The following is a 17,209-nucleotide window of genomic DNA, read 5'->3' on the forward strand; positions in this document are numbered from 1 at the left end:
GAGGAGCAGGTAGGTGTGTTTACTCGAAGGCTAACTGGAAGAGGTAGGTTTTTAACATCCTACGGAAGCAGTCATAGGTAGGGCAGTGTCGGAGAGCGGACGGGAAAGAATTCCAGGTCTTAGGGGGCAAAAAAGAGAAGCAGGAACCACCGTGTTTTTTCCGTTTAATTTTGGGAATAACTAACAGGTTATGGTGGGAGGAACGGAGATCTCTGGAGGGGACATATCGCTTCATGTTGGAAGAAATGAAGGCAGGGACCAGGTCAGACAGAGCTTTAAAAATCGTGCAGCCCATTTTGAAAGTGCAACGCTTAGCCACCGTGAGCCAATGCAGGCTCCGCAGTAGCGGCGAGACATGCTGGTGCTTAGGTTGATGGTAAACCAGGCGTGCTGCCTGATTTTGCACCAGTTGCAGCCTGTGGAGAAGGTATGCAGGAATTCCTGCATACAGAGTGTTGGCGTAGTCAATTCTCGACGTGACGAGGGCCATGATGACAAGGATAAGTGCGTCTCTGGTAAGAAATCTACAGATTTTGCGTATCCTGCGTAGATGAAAGAAGCAGGATGACGTAACCGCACTGATCTGGGGCCTCATAGATAGGTCACTGGAGATGACGACGCCAAGACTCTTCACGGAATTGACAGGGCAGGGAGAAAGCCCTAGCGAGCGAGGCCAAAAAGTGTCGTTCCATGGGTTGGCTACTCCACCCACCAATACAAGCTTAGTCTTGGTGGGGTTCAATTTAAGCTGGCTGTGGTTCATCCATTCCGAGATCTCAAGCATGGAGGACTGAAAACTGGTGCGGGAGGAAAGGGAAGTGTCAATGGGAAAAATTAACTGTAAATCGTCCGCGTAATTGAAGATAGTGGCTGCGGAATTGCGGAGGGAAACAATCAGAGGCTGCATGTACAAATTAAATAGTAAAGGGGATAGAGCGGAGCCCTGTGGGACACCGCAGGAAAGGGGAGAGTAAGAGGTGGAAAAGGTAGACAGATTCACTGCCTGGGAACGCCTGTTCAGAAAAGATCTAACCCACTCGAGAGCTATGCCCTGAATTCCGGCATTTCTGACACGATCGATCAATATTGCATAATCGACCGTGTCAAAAGCCGCCGATAAGTCCAACAAGATAAGTGCTTGGGAGATGTTATTATCGGCGCCCTTTCTTAGAGTATCCATAACAGCCACGGTGACTGCCTCGGTGGAGTGGAGGGGGCGGAAACCGGCTTGCTGGACCTCCAGGAAGGATGAACTCTCAATGAAAGTGCTCAGGCAGCGAGTGCCATAAGTCTCCAAGATTTTCCCCAAATAGGGGAGAAGGGAGATGGGCCTGTAATTGCTCAAGACCGTAGGGTCGGCATTGGTCTTTTTCAGGATCGGTATCACGGCTGCCTGTTTAAAGGAATCCGGGACCACCCCCGTCGCCAGCGAGTTGTTAAGTAATGCCAGGAGAGAGTCGGGACAGGCCAAGAGGATTTCCCTAAGGACCTGAGGGGGGCAACAATCATTGGGGGAGCAAGAGCTCACTTTATACAACAGTGAACAAAACTCCGAAAGGGAGATCGGAGGAAAAACGTCCAGGCAGTGAAGATTTCTAGGAGGTAAAGGGGGAAAGGGGGATGAGGGCAAGGGGATATTGTTTTAATGATGGTGATTTTATCCATTAAAAAAGCGTTAAGTGAGTCGCACAAGGACTGTGAAGGTTGGGGTTGGGGGGTGACACGATCCGGCAAAGAGAGCTCATTCACAATGGGGAAAATATCCTTTGCCTTAGAGGCAGACTCCATGATTTTTTGGGAGAAATAAGTTGTTTTTGCCAATAAGATGGATTTTTTATAGGCTCTCAGACGATCCACAAACTCGATTTTCAACTGATGTTCGTAGTTGCGCCTCCAGCGGCGCTCCGCCTGGCGTAAAGCAAGTTTATCCAACTTTAGTTGGTCCGTAAACCATCGCTGGGCATCATAGGGGCGCCTAGTTTTAATAGTTTTCAAAGGGGCGACGGCATTACAGGCAGATAGCAGCCATTGATCAAGGAGGGGTGCCTGGTGAGTCACCAGGGCAGAAGTCGGGGGGACTGTAGAGGCCAGTATGGAATGAAGTTCCACCAGATTGGCTCTTTTCCAGTTCCGAGCAGTGAAATTGGTTGGAAGAGAAGGCCGACTAGGGATAATCAAGTTAAGGGAAAAGGAAATAAAACAGTGATCTGACCAAGAGCAAGGGGTCACAATGGGGGACGAAATTTCAAGATTGGCCGTCCACACTTGATCTAAGATGTGGCCTTTGCAGTGAGTAGTGATTGTGATGTGTTGGCGACAGTTCAGACCTGATAAGAGATCAGAAAATTCCTCTGAGAGATGACTTTCCCGGGGATCAGAGGACCAATAATTGAAATCCCCAATAATGATAACCTTGGCATGGTTAATGATAAGTTGGGAGATAAGGTCGCCAAACTGTTGAGGGAAGGAGGGCATGAAATCAGGGGGTCTGTACACAAGGACAACAATAAAAGAGGACCTGGGAGAAGTACATTTAATGATAAGACTTTCCGTTCTAGGGATCGCTACACAGGCTAAAGTAGTAAAAGTATACTGGGAGCGAATGATGGCAGCCACCCCCCCACCAACTTGCCCCGCTGGTCGATTAGATTGCAGGATATAGTAGCCGGCAGGGATGGCGGCGAGAATATCAGGGACAGAGTCCTCAGTCAGCCAAGTCTCTGATAAAAGAAGGATATCCACAACTCTATCGTCTAATAGTTGGTAAATTTCCAGCTGGTGTTTGAAAGAGTCAGAGATGATTTAGGACCTAGGATTCACTATAATTACCAAGAAAACTACAAACATTAATGTAAGATACATGGGTGAGTTACCCATATCTAGTAAATGGTTCCCTCTGTACCAAGATGTCTTCTGGCACACAGCGATTTAAAAACTGGAATAACATAGCAAATGAAGTTAATAGTCGGCAGCCTCACTCGAGTCCTATTGTCTTTATCTACCATGCTTTGGCATATAGCAATACAAGCTCTGTCACTCTTAAGGTAGGAAATCAAAGGTTTTCCTCATCAAATAACATGCATTAATTTAAGTCTCCTAGCCAAGGTATTAGATGAAACCCCAGCTTACCATTATAAGGAACACTTTTCCACTCTGAGGTTCTGGACTCAGTGAACGTCTCAAGACGATACTAGGAAAAACAAATAATATGGTAATAAAGAAATAATTGTACTTGTTACTATTTCAAAAGAAACAACAAGAAGACACTTACAAGATTGGACAAGATAAAGAATGGACATAAACTTAAAGACATCTTACAATCTGCTTTGTGGTTTACTCAAAGAGAAAATGGTACACCTTCTTCTAGCTCCATAGATCTAGTGACGCTCCCCGAAAAGACTACATATGTACATGTTAGCTCACCTGTGTCACATCACTAGACAATGTGTCACAAAGGTATGGATAACTCACTCACTATCATGACAACAAAACTACAGGTTAAGTCCTTGGGGGGAAGAGGGGAACATGGAGTGGGCATGAGGTGAACTAAACCCCTGATGAGTTCCTTTACGAATTAGAAGGCGGAAAGAAGACGACAATCCCTCATACTAAGGGGTGATCATTCCAAACGTAGAATGGCCATTGAACTGAGCAGAGCACTGATCTCTAATCATGTCACAAGATGAGTGCCCTGTGCATTAGCAAACAAATACTGTCTAAGAAACAGAAGAGATTAACCCACAAAGCCAAAAAACAAGCAGCCAAGCCACACAAGCATCCATGTAATCAATAAGCTGGCACTTCTACAACAGAGATGGCAACGCTGTTGTAGGGATTTTAGAGCATACACAGGGGTTGTTGAACACCCTCACTGCACACACAAAATACATTTATTGCTTTCCTCAACATTTGTAATGGCATCCTCAGACACACACAGTAACTAACAGGGATTCTGGAAGAAGGTGTATGATAATTCCTTCAGTAGTACATACTCTGTATGTGCTGACAGGATGGAAATCGTGAAACAGCATTTCTTTGGCAGGAGTACTTCTGTAGCAGCACTTGCTCTCTGCAAACTGTATAAAGGCTTGCTTTGCAATATCTTCAGTAATTGAAGGAATACTAGAAGGAGAAAAATGAGTGCTAAATTAAATACACCAGTTTTATTTATAGTGCAGTGTGTATTTGTGTTAAGTATGACAATGCGTTGTTTGTGCAGTTCTTAGATCAGGTGAGTGCTGAAGGCACAGCGCTTGTTCGAAGTCTTAGCAGAAATTACAAAGACTATGTTGTCTCACCTCTTACACTACTAACGGGACAATGGTGAGTAATGTGAGAATTACTCAAAGTTCTCAGGAAACTAGCATCATTTATTGGGACATTTCTGGCACTTCTTAGTAGGGTTGCTATGTGTATAGAAGCACAGGTATGCTACTCAGTGGAGAGGCCAAATGCAGACTGAAGTTCCATTTTCCCATACTGAATTATTGCCACTGTTACCACACACGTCAAATCCTCTCCACCTGATACTGCCCAGCTAGAGATTGATGCTGCCCCATCACTACTAGACTTTGAGAAATAGATTATGGGCATATGTATCAAATACCGTTATTGCGATTCTCAAATAGCGATTTTTAGAGAATCGCTATTGGGGAATTGTAAAACGGGATGTAATAAAAAAATTCGCAAATGTTTTGCGATTCCTTAATTGCGATAAGCAAATTGCAAATCGCAATTAAGGAATACCTTCCCATTCATTCCTATGAGCCCAGTAGGCCCATAGGAATGAAGGGGAAGACATTCTCAATTTGCGATTCGCAATTGGAGAATTGCAAATTGAGAATGCAATTTCAAGGGTGCCAGGGTGTCAAAAGGATACCCTGTTGCACCTCTGAAATATGTATGTGTGCACATGTGGCGCACATACATGCCTTAAGGGCATGTATGTGCGCCCCGTGTCACTTTGAAAAATGCAGAAAACTGCATTTTTCAAAGAAATAGCAAATTACAACCAACTTGAAGTTGGTGGTAATTTGCAATTCTTACGGCCAAATCGCAATTTTCCTGTGCTTCCTACATTGCATTTAAGGAATCGCAATTTGCGATTCCTTAAATGCAATCGCAAAATAGAGAATCACAAGTTTTGCGATTCTCTAATTTGCAATGCCCTTTTGGGATGATACATCCCAAAAGGCCTTTTCCCGTTCGCAAACGGGCTGATTATGAGAATCGGCCCATTTGCAAACGGGAAAAGGGTTTGATACATATGCCCCTATATGTTTAAGTGCTTACCATGGCTAACAGGATCTAGATGAAGATATTTAATGCCCAGTATTGTATCTGCTGCTACAACCTCTTCTTTGCAGCCAGAATTAAAAAGATTAATACAAATTAATGACAGAAAAGTGCTGCATATTTTCTGAATATTGGTTTAATGTTTTTATTTAAAAGTGGTTGAATAGAAAATAAAGAACACATAACTAATTAATTCATTTTATTGTGTTGTCGCCAAAGAGTCTATCTCCTACAATACGTTCACGTATTTCTAATGAACTTAAAATTCGCAAAGCCCCACGTGTCCTATGTGAAATGTAAGAGATGAGGTGACAAGGTAAGGCTCGAATTTCAATGTACGAGGCCAACACCTTCTTTCTCCTCCAGGGTAAGACAGGCAACAGTAAATCTCCCCCCAAAAAGGAAACCAAAAAATTAAGCCAAACAACATATGTTTTACAAGTAATACCTAGGGTGTTCAGTTTCACATAATTTATCAAAATGCTTAATCCACTTCAAGTTCACTTCTTGTTTCCACTCTTTTCCTTTTCAACTACATCATGATACATATAATATTATGGTGAAGCTTCTTGGAAGGGGCCGGATTGAAGAATCCAAATCTTACTGCTTATGCTGGACCAGAAGACAGTCAGTCTTCAACCCCTGGCACAGAGTCTGTTTCCATTGATCTGAAGATGCCACCATGATTCCAAAGCTGTTGGAACTGCTAGGGCTCCTAAGAAATTACTGGACTCCTAACTCAAAAGGGGTCCCGGTGAATGTGTGGTGCTCCGGTCACTTTGGTGAGTGCGGACATACAGGCCTCCTATCCCACAATGCACCTAAAGAGGCATATAGCGAGGATTGGCTCACTATTTATTTTAATCATTGACCCCAACATTGTGTCCAGTTGGATCCTTACTGGAGATTGCACCCTGCAGCCTCAACCAGATACCAGTGACTGGGCACTACAGGTATTGCCCATGACCTCTCTTGTGCAAGTACATGTAGTTTGGGTGATGGGACGTTAGGCTTAGACAGATTTTTAGTGACACCCCCTTTTAATCTACAAACTGTGTTCAATTTTAAGGGATGACTCCTTTCATTCTGCTACATCTTTGTACCACAGGCAGCTATGTCAAAAAGGTTCCTGGGTAAGAGTAGATGGCCAGTATCCTGCTATCCCCCTCATAGTTTTGCAAGGCATAGTTTTGCAAGGCATTGTACTGTTTCGAAAAAGATTTGAGATATCCCTAAGCAAACCCAACAGAATAAAATTGGCTTTCGGTCTCCATGTGAAATTATTTTCTAAAGCTTAGTCCAAGAGAACCCGAAAATATTTGCAGTTGTATCTTTTAACCTTATTTTGTGAGGACGGTCTGGCTTTCTGTTTCTATCAAATTGATATGTGTACTACTTTAATGACCTAATATTGAAGTCCTGTTCTTTATATAACATAACATAGTTTCTGGGCTCTGAAATTATTAATATGTTATGAAGGTGCAATGACTTTCTGTTTTTCTTGGTGTGTCGTAGGGCTAATACGTCCTCAGTAAAAACTGTGCATTTGTTGGACAACATAAACGTGAGGATTGTGCTAGATTCATTTCATGGACCCCATCAGGATATATTGGCCAGTGCACAATTTTTACCCCAAACCTGACAAGGTAAAAAACTGAATATTTAACCTCAGAACATGACAACCCTGACTCCAAATGGAATCATGGTAATAGATCTAGAACCACTTTGTTTGGTTACTCATGCATACCTAAAGAGTTACACAAGAAATACTCAGCAAAGCCTTTCAATATTTATTGAAGCATTGTGATTTTTGTAAAAAAGACATGCACTGCAATAATCAATAGAAGGAAACAGAATAACGTAATTAGCATTACGAGAATGGTAGAAAAGATAAACAGTTCAACCATCGTGCTGCAACAGTGTATATATGCTTGCATATAAGTACTGCAATATATATTGTACTCCCGCTTAGCGCTACCTATCCTAGTATGTCTAAGGCGGGTAAATCTGTCAAATCCCTGTAGGGTGAGCAAACATCCCGTTACCTGTGGGTAATTGTCCTCAGAGTGCCCGCCTTGGTCGAAAGCTGGACATCCTCCCTCGCATAGGTAAACAGGAATTAGCTGTGATGGAATTCCGGCATGGAGTCTCCTCTCAGTGCCGGTAAAATGCTCCTCTAACTAAACAAAGAAGTGATGCAGTTTCTATATTAAACATAACCCATGCTGCCATGCTGAAGCCCCATCAGGCTGCTATTGCTTAATATATTGTGATAGCTTTGTCTCTGAGCAGATAAAAATGAGCAACAACATTCTGTGTAATGAACTTAGTCCTTGTACAGAAGGTTCAAGATAGATGACAATATGCCAATAAAGTGAAAATGTAAGCAAAGCCATTTCAGAGAATATTATCCTGCACGGGCATGCAATGAAATGTGTGTCAAATGTCAATGTACAGTATACTAGAAAATATGTAAGTTTAACGTGAACATGCAGAATGGTGGTGTTCTTGCTCAATTCAAATGTGACTACATGACGGGTGTATCATATTCATATGCGTACTATTTTACTTAGTTGATAGTAAAGTATTGCACTTTTTATCAAGTGAAACATTAACTGGATGGAAGTGTTGTCTAACAGTGTCATACTGATTCTTTAAGCACCTACACCTCATGTCACCCTTGAATGTTCAGTATTGCTATCGTGAGAGAGTCAAACGCTTGACAGGAGTTACTTGGATATCTAATTTATAGTGAAATAACGCTGTGGTCTTAGAACACCAGTGGTAAATAATGTTGTCCATAAAAAGTAACCTCTGCAAGACTCTAAGGAAAGCTTTACACCAATTATGATGCGTAATGTGGAGTGACACTCCTGGAGTATGACAGGCCTCAAGACTTGTCGCTCAAAGAAAGTTAATAATACCCACAAAGAAATAAGTTTGGCATAATTTTTGTGAAACTGGTACATTTCCATTTAAGGAGTCTAAGATATAGCATTGTTTTACCCATACAACTGACATGCAGTCACCACAGAGGAAAACCCAATATCAATCTTTTCTTAGTGTCCCAGGAACAGTAATCTAAGAAATAAAAATGTAATGATATAGTAATTGACATGAAAGGAAGCCTCTTACCTCCAGTGTATATTTGGGGGAGGAGCAGCTTCCCTAGGGCCTGATCCTGGATATGATGGTGGAGGAAGACATTTTCCACCTGCAAAAAAAGATTATTATAATCAATTCAAGAGGAAAAGGCAAAGAGATTCTTGCAAAGTGGGCACTTTAGTTGAGGCTTTGTATGTTTCGGACGACCTTTCAATTCCTTAGGTGTAGCTTAATATGCTGCAGTAAGCCAGGTATTGCCCAAGACTTCTTTTGTAGGTGGACACATTGTAGTTTGGGTGATAGGATTTTAGGCTTATACATCATAGGGATTTTTACGGAGGCCCCAGCCCCCATTTAATCTAGGAACTGTGGACAATCTGAAGGGATGACCCCTTTCATTCTACTACATCCTTGGTACCACAGGCAGCTAGGTCAAAATGGTTCCTGTGTAAGAGTAGCGGGCAAGTATCCTGCCATCCCCCTAAAATGTATGCAAGACATTGCACTGCAGGATTGTGGAATTCCTATAGCCCGACGCCCAGGACATATTGTTTGGGGTCAAGGACAACAAGTGTTCATGTGTCTATTTTGTCCTTGGGACAAGTAGGCCCAACCCCCTGCAGCACAAAGTAGATTTATGAAGCAACCTGCCCCATGGGCAAGTACATATTTTATTGAATTCCACACCCCTGCACTGTTTCTAAAAAGATCCAAGATGTCCCTAAGCAACCCATACAGAAAAATATTGGCTTACAGACTCTGTGTGAAATTATTTTCTTAAGCTTAGTGCAAGAGAGCTCTAAAACATTTACCCTTTACCCTTATAATGCAGGCCAAACCATCATTTTGTTGGGAATGGACGTGATAAGATGAAAGCAGTCACATACAATTAATAGAGGTAGGTATTTTTCATCAGAGGGGCATGCTGTAGAATAGTAGAGGTTGTGGCATGAGACACAAATGCATTTAATCAAGGACAATACAACAAAGAACATTTATTCAGCATAAAGTCTGAATTTGGGGATGACCCTTTAGTCAGGAGCAATGACAACTAACCAGTCGATTGGCCTGGGACAGACAAAAAGGACCTATGCCTGGGGATCAAAAGCAAGCTGGGGACAAGGTATTCTGCATGACCAGGAAGTCATCATTTGCCTTGCTGACCATCTAGAAGAGGAGCACTAGTATGAAAGCAAGAGTAATTTGAAATGAATTGGAGTCCAGGTAGATCAATGTGGATAGAAATAGGCAAAGAAATGAATGGGTAATATGAGATTAGGGAAGCATCTTTGTTGCTGGACTCAAGGCTTCCAATAGGGGCATAAGGAGTCACTCCCCAGCACCTCATTACACACATGGATTGATTTCCATTCATTCAAAGTTTCTACGTCTGATTTGTCTACTTAGCAAATGGACTGTTGCAGATTTTCAATTCAACTCAGATTTGTAAAGTGCATGCCTACCCCACTGGGCTTTCTCATCGGTAAACGTGGATTTTAATCATCTCATGAGTCCCTTAGTTACTCACGAGTTGCTTTGTTCCGACGAAAGGATTATGGCCTTGGCAGCGATGCATGGAGTACTGGGTCGTTGGGATGTATTTGCAGCGGCGCAAGATTTCTTGGCACATAGCTTCATTGAGAACCCACCGAGTTGTCCTCTGATGGTGCTAGAGGCTCCGGTAATTGAAGAGCATGAATGTTCTTTCCCGCTATTGAATTGGATGGCTGATTTGTTTTCGGATGATAACAGTGACTTCCTTTTGGAAGCTGTTGCTGCTTATTTTGCATATTCAGTCCTTGGCCGAGACCAATCGAAGCCTTTTGTCAACATTGAACTTTTTTCAACATTTTTTTTTTAAATTATGACTACATTTTCATGACCCAGAACTATTGACTTTGACAACATTGATTTTTTTTTTTGAGAATTATATCCAAATTGTTCTTTTTTCAATTGACTAAAATATTTTTTCTCACTTACTCAAATTTGAGTTGACTTTCGTTCTTGAACTATGCACTTCAAGGCTGTGCCCCTTATGTTATTTTGTCTTATCCGGGCTCGGATCATGGGGGGGATGTCATATTGATACGCATTACCTATATGCTGTGTTAAGTTAGCATGAGCTTATTAGAAGACTAAACGCCATTTTTCCTGTCTGCTGCTTTTGCACACAACACATAAATTGTTGCTTTAGCTTTGAGCCTAGTAGAGCGCTTTGGATTCACACGAGAATAATGTTATTGCTCTGATATCAGCTTTGCTTAGTGAACTGTGTCTGTACACTGAGTGCTGAAGCCTTCAAGGATAACTTGACACAGTGGTTGTTGTGAGGTCTGATCTTCACAACTTCATAGACATAACATACATACAGTGGCAGCCAAATTCTGGCTTTAGGCACGTTTTATATTGCTTCACGCAGCGCACCCACACACACTTGATGGTGCTTGGCATGCAGAGAGCTGGTGGAAGATGATGTGATCCCTTGCCACTAGGATCTTGAGGTATGGGGCCGCCCTGCTAAAACCCAATGAGACCTTCTTAGATATAATATAATATGCCAGTTAGGGAGGGTGAGAATTGGATGTTGTTAAACCCGATTCATTTCAGCATTTTAACATGTTGTCACCTTGTGTATTCTATGGACTAGTAACTATGCTGATTATTTTGCTTCTTATAATATGTTTGCTGGTATTATCTAAGATACTGCGTTTGAGAACCCTGCATTAGTGAATAAACATTTCAAATGTGCTTGAGTCCTCATTTACTCCTTGTTTTGAATTCAAATGATTGTATAACGAAAGAGTGTTCATGTGTTCCACGTTACCTGAGGTAATCTAAGTCCATGTTCTGGTTTGCCTAAACATTGGGAGTTTGTAATTACAAATGAGACACTGTAGCTAGTCAGGTAAGGGGATTTTGGGTACTACAGTGAGTTTTGGCACACCCTAACTTACTGAGGTTCCAGGTCTCTATGCACAGTTCTGTAGGAGAACAGGATCCCTGCTACAGGGCTAAGAACAGAAACTAGACTGAGACTGTCTATAAGAGCCAGGTCTTAACTATCTTCCTAAACAGCCCTTAAGAGTTGCAAAGCCAACGAGTGACAGGCAAAGAATTCCATAACTTAGGCCCGAAAAAAATAATATGGCCGCCTGCTCTGTCTTGCTTGTCTTACTCTAGGGATAATCGTCAATTTGATGGCAGCCTCATCTGAAGTTCATCCAGTGCCTCTTGAATTGCTGATTCAGTTCCATGTCCTGGTCTAAATCCACACTGCGCCTGTTCTAGGAGTTTTTGGTCTTCCAGATGCATTGATAGTCTTTTGCTCATATATCATTCCAGGATTTTTACAGGAAAAGGTAGTAGTGATATTGGTCTGTAATTACTAAGACCCAGAGGGTCCGCAGAGGGCTTTTTCAATAAGGGGGTGTCCATGTCCTTTTTCCAGGCCTGTAGGACATAGGCAAGATCCAATGATTGGTTACATATCTGTAGTAGTGGGGAGATTAATTCATCAGCGATATCTTTCCACACTGTGTGCAGTAGAGAAGCTATGGTTAAACCAGAGGTAGCAGACATTGCTATTGCTCGAAAACAGTCCTCAGACATTGGTTCGAAGATTCTAGTCTTTAAACATGGCCGACTGGGATATAAGAATAACACACACCTCTGGAATGTACCCAGAGTAGGGAACTAGAGGCTATGGAGTCTCAAGAGTGAGATGGCCTCCAAACACAATGTTTCCACATAAAAAGAGCTACCCGAGAGTTCTTACTTTTTATAGTTATGTATCCCTCATTGTTCTACTCAACATAATGTCCATAGATGGACATACAAATAAAGGAGGGATGTTGTCATACACCACCAGGTGCCTCGCTACATCATAGGAAAACTCATGCTCTCCAAAAGCCTGGATTTCAGCCATATTACAGGCATTGATGCTTAATTTTTCCCATCTGATAGGGGAGATGTGGGGCATGATCTGTTATTTGGTGAGTTTTTCCAATATTCTATAGAATCTTTATAATCTATTTCACAAATAAATCAGCAAGATTATCAAAGAGCCCTTATCAAATAGTCCCCTACATTTAGAGACTAGACCAAAAACAGAAATGGCGGACCATAATGTCTCTATTAATATGGCTGTCTGGCAAAGTCCTAAAGCGGTTGTATTTACTTAATACAGTACAAAAATAAGAAAACCTCCAAAAAAACTTAGAAGATCAGTTTCCCCCCGTAGTTCGTGAAAAGTTAAGAATCACTCTAAAAACACTTAAAGGATCAGTTCCCCCCACCATCATTTGTGCAACAATTGCAATAGTACCAGTGAAAGACCGTCAAATGCAATAAATAAAGAATAAGTAAATAAATAAATAGGCATGGCCACATTACTCAGCCCTGGCCAAAGTAACTTTGCTCTACCTACAGACGGACATAAATGTTAAATAAAGTCAGACTCAGTGTTGAGTCTTGGGGAACTCCATGAGGTAATCTGCATGCCGGTGATTCGTAGGCACAAAACCCGTAAGAGTCGCAGAACCTCCTCTGTTCAGCTCCTTGACTGGGATGTCCAGTAACCGCTAACAACACAGTTCCAGCATTGTGTTCAAGTTGAAACTCAAACTGAGAAGAGTATAGCCCAGTTTGGGATTTTAAAAAATGCAGGCAGCTTGACATTAATGTGCTTCTCAAGGATCTTAGCATAAAGAGACAGCAGGGAAATAGGGCGAAAGTTGCCCCAATTTGATGCCTCTAAATTAGTATTTTTAAGAAGTGGTGATACCGAGGTATTATCAAAGTGACAGTTGTTTTTTTTTTGTAAACATACTACATTTTAAATATAGATATATATATATTTTAAATGAAGGCAAAATAGAAGATACACAATTCACAAATACTCTGAAATGCTATCCTGCTGGAATATCAAGTTCTAAATATTATGCTGCAAATATATTGAAGCCTAAAATGTTGACAACCAAAATATCAACAAGATAAGTAGTCATCTTCAGTGTATTTCTGAAGTCCATCTAATGCATAAAATCGGTTTTACACCTACCTTCTCCTCCTGCTGATATTCCTTCATACCCAGTTATATTGTCCATCAAGTGAGAGGGTGGAGCGGAGGCAGCATTGCCATCAATAGGGTACGGATATGGACCTGAACCATCTAAATGGAAAAAAAGGTATTCAAGCAGCTATCCACTGCATTTGTATGAAACATTAAATTAAATATGTACTGATTTATCATTTGCCGTGATTTCTCAAACCATGAATCAAACACATTACCTAAATTACAGACGCTTCAGAACTGATCTTGTGAATTGTCAACCAATGTCTCCTAAAAATAGAATTTTCAGGCGTTATCATTTGTCAAACTGTTTTACTTTATGGTGGAATCCCTATGCATACATTCTCAGAAGTGTGTCTGTGATTTCTCAGTACACCAGTCCTTTCTAGTCCTGACTGAAAAATGGCGACTTCTGGTCTTCTCTGACTGATATCATAGAAAGTGTCTTGACGCAATGCTAAAGTGATCTTTACATGCCTCCTGGATGGCTATTTACCAACAGCACTATACACACTGGGAACTTTAAGTCCCAGCAAGCTAAGTATTGTTTTTTTAAGGAAAGAACTGGGTAACACTAACACTTGACAAAGGATCACGTGGCAACTGTGCCTTTAACTACTGCCCCAATTCACCATTACACTTGGTCCTAAAGAAAAGTACTCCATAAAAGTCACATACTTTCTAAGATTTAACAAAGATAAAATAATGGAGAAGCTAAAATTATTTTACACTCTAACTACCTCAATTTATTGAAATAATGTCAAACTTACTTTTAGTTAGGCTCACTGATTGATGGTGAGAATTAATATGGCAAGTTATAAATGTCACACTACATAACGGATTGTATATTTACAAGTAATTAATAGGCATTATTGCTGCATAATTCATCATCTCAGCATAGAAAAGATGAAAGGCGGAGGTGGGAATCAACCTTCAGGTTCCACATAGTCTACTCTAACCAGTAGTACAACAATGCATCACTTAATAATTTGTAACGGCGCATTTGGCTTCTTTAAAAGACAATTCACTGGGACTTTCTAGAAAATGGCAGAGAATGTCACTAGTATGCCATTCTGAACATCAGAGGAAAGCTGAATTTATTGATCTGTGTTTAATCATACACTCATTTTTGGACTAGGTATCAGAAACATTCCAAAAATAGGTGGACAGCATGCTTGAGTCCACTAAAAATCTATTCCTTTTCTATTTCAAGATCAGAACAAAAGAAAGTATACGTCAAAACAACTAGAGAGTGGCATAACCTTTTGGCATGTTCATTCATTTGGCACTGATGGGATAGTAATAGACAAAGTGCTTCTTTTCAATTGTAACATCTGTCACTTGATATACTTTATTACACCTGGGAAAACAGATATATCTGAAACTAGAATCATCCAAAGTTTGAATCAATTTAATACCAAACATTTTGTGGTTCAGCTTTGGCAACTTAACCTTCTGCCCCAAGTTTGCATGTCCCAAAAAACTTGTTTTTTGTTAGATAACTTTAGTGGTCAATCAACCTTGAAATGCCAAGAACCTGCCTGCTTCTTAAAGTAATACGTATTATGAAAGGACATCTACTTAACCTTCTGCCCCAAGTTTGCATGTCCCAAAAAACTTGTTTTTTGTTAGATAACTTTAGTGGTCAATCAACCTTGAAATGCCAAGAACCTGCCTGCTTCTTAAAGTAATACGTATTATGAAAGGACATCTGAGTTTGTTCTACCTACAATTGATTCGTTTAATGTGATCAAATACCAGTGAAAGATTCAATAGTCTTGAAAGGAATCAAAACCCTAATTTAGATTTAGGACCTAATTATTCAGTTTTATCTGTCACGTGCCCACACACTGTGAAATTTTATGTAAAGACAGAAAAACTGTATAATGCTGTTTAAACGTGCATTATAAAGTTGCATAATTGTATCTGGAAATAACCTACAGCCTGCTTTCAAAAAAAGGTCTAAATGCGGCCTGGTTTAAGTGTTTTTCCTCTTCATTGTATTCGAGCTGAGAACGTCCTCCCTAGGATATTTAACAGGAAATTCAGAGCAGCAAGAATGTTTTCCATTGTAGTCTGTAGGTTTGGCGTGAGAAGTCACGAACAACAGGAAAGAGCTGTTCTTTAAATAAATGTATGTCATCTGGGTAGGACATAACGGAGAAGCAGGAAGCTTTTTCTATTGTGAACATTGTATTACATATGGATCCAGGCCAAAATGAGTATTATAAGAGTAGACTTGAAGTGTATTTTAGTTGAGACTGACTTGTGCTTCGCTCATAGCACATCACTCTCCCAGCTGTATTAGCCTGGCATGTACAATAAACCTTTTTGTACTTCCTTTTGTTGCAGATGTGGTGATTAAATGATTTGCACTGCTTAACCCCTTCGCTGCGGGGGTTATTCCCCTGCAGCGCTGGGGGGGAGGCGGGCGCGCACAGCGCCCGCACGCTCATGACGAGCTGAGCTCGTCATGAGGCACGGCGCTCCTGTGCTCATGACGAGCTCAGCTCATCACAGGTGCATTACCTGCCGTGGAACCCTCGCACAGCAGGGGAATTATCCCCGCATGCGAGCGTACCACGGCTCATGACGAGCTGAGCTCGTCATGAGCACCGGAGCGCCGTGGCTCATGACGCGCTCAGCTCGTAATGAGCGTAAAAGAGGTTAAAGGATTTTTTCCCGCCATCGTGGCAGAGCCAGCCAAGAGATCCCCTGCCTGCCGCTGGGGCCCCCCTTGGACAACTAATTTAGTCATGCATATTTGAGGAGGATGACAGACGCCCGTTGATACGAAAGATCTGTTTTTTGGACGACAGGGGTACCGGTCTGGGGACGTCTGCAGCGGCCAGATAAGGTAGAAAAAAAAGGGCGATTGTCGAATCCTTGTGTATTGATCCACAACTGTTACAAACGGAGATGTGCATTTAGTTAATCCTGGCAGACCTTTGTTTAGGAATTATCAGAGAGGAAGAGAGAGAATTAAATGTGTTTTGTTGATCCTGACAGACCTTTTGTTTAGGAATCGTCAGAGAAATAGATGTTTAGTCAGTTAAACTTGGCACTGTTTTCCTTTCCCTTTGGAATTATTATAAGAGAAATAGGAATTATGGAAGCGGTTTATCCTGACAGTTTGAATTTGGAAAACGTCAAAGAAAGAGAAAAAGGTTAACATTTTGTATTTATATGTTAAGTGAGTTGTTTTTCTAAATATATATATATGTATATATAAATATAATATAGATTTGTGACTGTTATATCATGTGTAATAGATTATAAGTTCTCTTGCATTATCAGAGGTACCAACTGTTTTTTAGTATGAACTACATTAGGACAGGAGCCTTTAAGAATAGTAAAGGTTTTTTGGTAGAATTTAAAAGGAAAATTGTGAGGTCACGCCTTTCTTTTAGAAATCTTCCAAGGGGAGGCAGGGAGACAAAGGGACTCCTTTAAGCCATATGATTTCCACATTTCCGGGAGACTCTGACGGAATAAAAATACATTGTCAGGAATGGGCAGAAGGCACAAAGACTTCCATGGTTGCATGGCCACCAGATGGCTCTTTTGATAATACAGTGATAGATCATGTAATATAATATATCTTAGGCATATAAAGGAGATAAGAGAACAAAAAGATTAGCATCATTGGACATGTGGAAGATATTCAGTCTGGATTCCCATGTAGAAGCCACAGCACCACCCCAGATATATTCCCAAAGAGTCAAACTGGGTGACTTCCTT

At 41.1% G+C, this 17,209-nt stretch overlaps 2 protein-coding genes across 3 annotated transcripts in view; one reads left to right on the forward strand and one right to left on the reverse strand.

Moving 5' to 3' along the window:
- Positions 1-17,209, forward strand: part of LOC144782352 (protein SSUH2 homolog) — a 274,648-nt gene that overhangs the window by 251,798 nt on the left and 5,641 nt on the right. The gene's annotated exons all lie outside the window — the stretch shown is intronic.
- LOC144782353 (protein SSUH2 homolog) overlaps positions 1-17,209 on the reverse strand; it is a 124,979-nt gene that overhangs the window by 58,697 nt on the left and 49,073 nt on the right. Inside the window, exons 3-6 of the mRNA XM_078661671.1 lie at positions 13,457-13,567; positions 8,431-8,509; positions 3,993-4,122; positions 3,130-3,190 (exon numbers count right to left, since the gene is read on the reverse strand). Of these exons, the coding sequence (XP_078517797.1) occupies positions 3,130-3,190; positions 3,993-4,122; positions 8,431-8,509; positions 13,457-13,567 (381 nt within the window). The remainder of the gene's footprint in view (positions 1-3,129; positions 3,191-3,992; positions 4,123-8,430; positions 8,510-13,456; positions 13,568-17,209) is intronic.

This window comes from Lissotriton helveticus, chromosome 9 (assembly GCF_964261635.1).
Source record: "Lissotriton helveticus chromosome 9, aLisHel1.1, whole genome shotgun sequence".
Classification (NCBI taxonomy): Eukaryota; Metazoa; Chordata; class Amphibia; order Caudata; family Salamandridae; genus Lissotriton; species Lissotriton helveticus.